Source organism: Formica exsecta, unplaced genomic scaffold, assembly GCF_003651465.1.
Source record: "Formica exsecta isolate Colony F162 unplaced genomic scaffold, ASM365146v1 scaffold82, whole genome shotgun sequence".
Classification (NCBI taxonomy): Eukaryota; Metazoa; Arthropoda; class Insecta; order Hymenoptera; family Formicidae; genus Formica; species Formica exsecta.
The window spans coordinates 277,063-281,306 of NW_021853592.1; the positions used below are offsets into that span (position 1 = coordinate 277,063).

Below are 4,244 nucleotides of genomic sequence, written 5' to 3' on the forward strand. Positions count from 1 at the left end.
TATATATTGTTTTTACATATTTAGAATATATTTCTTATAGAATTTTTTTTTCTAGTACATACATTTGTTCAAAGTAAAATCTCAATGTTTGAATTATACGCAACATATATGTATATCCATTAAAATTCCATTCTAATCTATTTAAGAGAATGATTTATATAGATGGATGTAGCCAATCGGCTACCTGAAATTATGAAGAAAATAACGAAGAAAACGTTATAGAATAATAATAACTTGACATTTTATATATACACACGTATACATTTCTTTTTTTTATCGAATCATTATTAAATCTACGATATAATATGTCAGTTTCAACAAGAATTTAATACATTGTATGCAGGAAAGAAAAATACTATTTTCAGTTAGTTTGGAGCCCGCATACAATGTGTTAATATTAATCAAACTATGATTAATTTATCATTAAAGTATAATCACAAATATAATAAGGTTGTAATTATTCGCGGAAATCATGACTTACTTGCGGCATACGCAAACACGTTTACTATTGCATCTTCCTCCGGCTTTTCCTAAGAAAAGGCAGTGGGCAGCGCAAGCGCTATGTTCAACGCGCACAGCAGATAAAAGATCACAAGTGAATCTACGTGTGCGATAGTATTCTTTAACAGGTGTCACTTGCAATTTTAAAGATTTATCTTCCTTCTGCGCCTAGTAAGTCTAGACGCACCGATGCATTCTTATCTAAAATGCATAACAGAGAAATGATGTTATTACCTCAAGACAAAATCATAAAATAAAGAAAATTATTATTATCTAAACAATTAAAAAATTAAAAATTAAAATAATTACAAAAAAACTTAAAAAGTTACTTTAAAAATTTCGTATGTAAGTAGTAACAATAGTATTTTTATTTACTATACAAATATACATTTAAATATATTTTAAGGATTATTTTTAATGTATAAAAATGAAAACGCCCGTACGTATCATATTTAATTTATATAAAAAATTATCATTCGCATGCGAACATTCTCTTTAAGCCGTATATTTTCGTTGAGATATCGTTAAATTATGAAAATATATTAAATATATTTAACTCTTCTGATCATACCTTCATTAGGGAGTGCGAGGGCGACCGAGCTACGATCAAAAGGGCGAACACGTACATCTTCATTTTGAGGAATGCTGAGCGTTTGTGAAATCTGGTAATAAAATACCGTTAAATAATTTGAGCGCTTTATATATATTGATCAGAACGATTAGAAAATTATAGGTAATAATGGGGACCGCATTGCTCAATATTAATAAACATGATGATTCCCCAAGTAGAGATGATTCATTGGAATTTCTTCAGAGATAACAGAGCAATTATAATATTTATATTACTAAATTTTTGAGAGTAATAAAATTAATATAGTATTTAATATATATATAATATAAATTAATATAGTAAAAAATATATTTAATAAAAAGATAAATTATGAAAAGACATATTTTAAGATTATTTTCAATATACAATGCACGCAATTTCATTTATTTTATAAGTTTTCAAATATATAGTTTTCGTTAAGCATTGTATTTACGTTTGAAATGAGCTAAAGTTATATTAAGTTTGTCTTACAATTAGTAGTGGATTATAATAATATAGAGGTATATATAATACACATATTTTCTATAGGGAGTGCAATAGCGATTGTAGTCATGATCAAAAGAGCGAATACGTAGATTCATTTTAAAGAATGCGTAATGTTTGTCAGATATCGTAAGCAAAATAATATTTCATTGCAATTTATCTGTATGTATTTAAGATAATTGTGATCTTATCATGTTTAATGGAAAAGAATTGCTAAATCATGATAAATACAATGGTTTCAAAAATAAGCGAACGTTTTACTGGATTTTTACAAAGATAAAAGCGAATACATATTTACATTATTAATAAGAACATATTTGATTACAGCCATAAACATGGAATGACAAGATATACCGATTATTTCTGCGCAATCATATATTATAGAATGTACAATTTATATTAATAATGATCGCCAATAAACGTTTCTCACGATTCTTTTTGTGCTAATATAATTGTATTTTTATATATGACCATATTATAAAAAAAAAAACTACAATCGTACACTCGCAAAATAGAAAATAAAAAAAATTTCAGAAGATTCCAAATGTTAAAATGGCGGAAAGGATGAGAGAAAGAGAAAGAGGCATAACATATTAATGACAAGTAATTATTAATTTTTATTTTGGGGTTACTGTATAACTATAAATCATATATATTTTAGTCTCATAAAAGTTTATCATTATAAAATGGCGAAGAAACAATAGATCAATAATATTAGTTCATCATATGATCGCGAAACTGTTTCATGTGTGTTAATTATATAATAACTACATAATCGATAATAGTGTACGTTCATCCGCGCGTTCTTATATCTCTGTTATTATTAATACTACTATTAATACTGCTAATCGATAACTAAATCTTTGATGTGACGTTTAATCATATAATAGATACAATATAATGAGAGCGATGCAGAGATATCATATATAAATATTAGAGAGAATTTAAGATATCAATCATTATATATAAGGTAATATATAAATCATTAGATACCAATTGTTAATTCAATAACAGATAGAATTTTATTAAAGCAAACAAAAGGCATTAAAATAAAATTGTTAATATTCGATTTTTCTGTGTTATGTGTAAGCTAGGTTTTTATCTTTAACGTTTATAAATAATTTTCATATGCGTTGTCAAATTTAAAAGAGTAAAATTATAGGAAATTCTTATTGAAAAAAGTAAATATACATATATACTTGTATATATTGCATATTGTGTATAGTAAATGAATAGGAACAGTCGTATAATAGAAAGTCCAGATAAAAAATAATACAACATGCACCATCTGCAGCACATAGCGCGCGTTAACTATCTTCTTTTCTCAGATGATAAGTTACGTCATTAAATAATTGATGACATAACGCTGGTAATAAAAGAAGCTAAGCACAAAGGAATTAAAAATATTTTAGAGCCAATCTCTGATTTCTTTTTTTTTTTTATCTCTGATTAAATCTTAATTTTAATGAAGATAAGAGAATCATTCATCTCTACTTCATTAATACAATAATACAACGCTGTTACTAAAATATATAAAATATATATAATCGAGCATATAAGAACTCTACGTGTAAAATATATATAATTATAAGGGAAAAATAATTATAAATAATCATTATATTCCTTTCAAATTTGAGATTATTATATTTTATTGTATATTCTCCGCATTATTATTTTATTTAACTCTATAGGAGATCGATATCCCTATCTGAAATCTGAAGTCAGTTGCGATCAGCCATTCAAACTGGCTCAATCATTCATCCCAATTGATTCCGGCGCGCTACATATGTACGTGCGTATGTGACACACGTGCGTACATACATATGTACCTCGCGGTGTAAAGTGGCTCTTTATTAAATTCACGTGTGTCTCGCCTATCGGTTTCCCACTGCCGCGTAAAGAGTCGTCCTCAGACGACTCGGTGCGACCGGGCAGGGCAGGGCAAGGAAGAGAGAACCTCAGGTAATGGCGTGTCGCGTGGTGAGCATCCTTCCGGCGAGCGTCCTTCCGGTCGAAAGTAAAAGCAGCAATAACCAGCGACTGATCGCCGCTCACGGCAGCAGCTGAGAGGAACGTCACTACATTGCATAAGGCCAACGGACGACCGACCCGGCGAAAATGTTCGCATGCGGTAGGGCCATTGGCCGATTGCCCACCAGACTCACGCATGCAAATCGGCTCTATCAATCTGTAAAATACGTCGGTACGTATCGACGCGGATGATATAGATGTGCTTCTTCATCCCTGCCTGCTCTTTCCTCGATCTGCGTTTTTCTGGCATCGGCTTTGAAAGAGAGATCTCGTTTCCCGCCTACTTTGCAATTTCCTTCTCTTGACGAGAGGATTATATCTATTTTTCTGTATATTGTCTATATTGTACTTGTAAATTCATGTGCGTTCTTGCGATAATTATATATCCAGATCGATGAGGCTATGTTTACAATTTACACAGCGTATCTAAGCTCAAACGGCGAGTAACATAACCTGAAAATGCACGCTGTCTTATAGAATAGATGAATCTGTCTCGCATTTTTTTAAATATACTTTACAAGCTTTTTCAAATTAATAAATGATTAGCATTATACTACATTTTGTGGATTATATATATTATTATCTTTAATTTATTTTTTATAAAGAATATTTTTTTTAT

The 4,244-nt window shown here is 29.5% G+C and overlaps 1 protein-coding gene and 1 pseudogene across 4 annotated transcripts in view; one reads left to right on the top strand and one right to left on the bottom strand.

The window, feature by feature from the left end:
* LOC115244414 overlaps nucleotides 1-1,342 on the bottom strand; it is a 2,732-nt pseudogene extending 1,390 nt beyond the window's left edge.
* Nucleotides 1,343-3,321: 1,979 nt separating this feature from the next.
* LOC115244572 (apoptosis-inducing factor 1, mitochondrial) overlaps nucleotides 3,322-4,244 on the top strand; it is a 4,629-nt gene continuing 3,706 nt past the window's right edge. For 2 of the 4 annotated variants that reach the window (XM_029822299.1, XM_029822300.1), the window contains exon 1: nucleotides 3,322-3,797. In XM_029822299.1, the coding sequence (XP_029678159.1) occupies nucleotides 3,713-3,797 (85 nt within the window). In that variant the 5' untranslated portion in view covers nucleotides 3,322-3,712. Of the gene's footprint in view, nucleotides 3,798-3,842; nucleotides 4,065-4,244 lie in introns of those variants that run through there. The other 2 variants (XM_029822298.1, XM_029822301.1) reach the window with 2 other exon arrangements.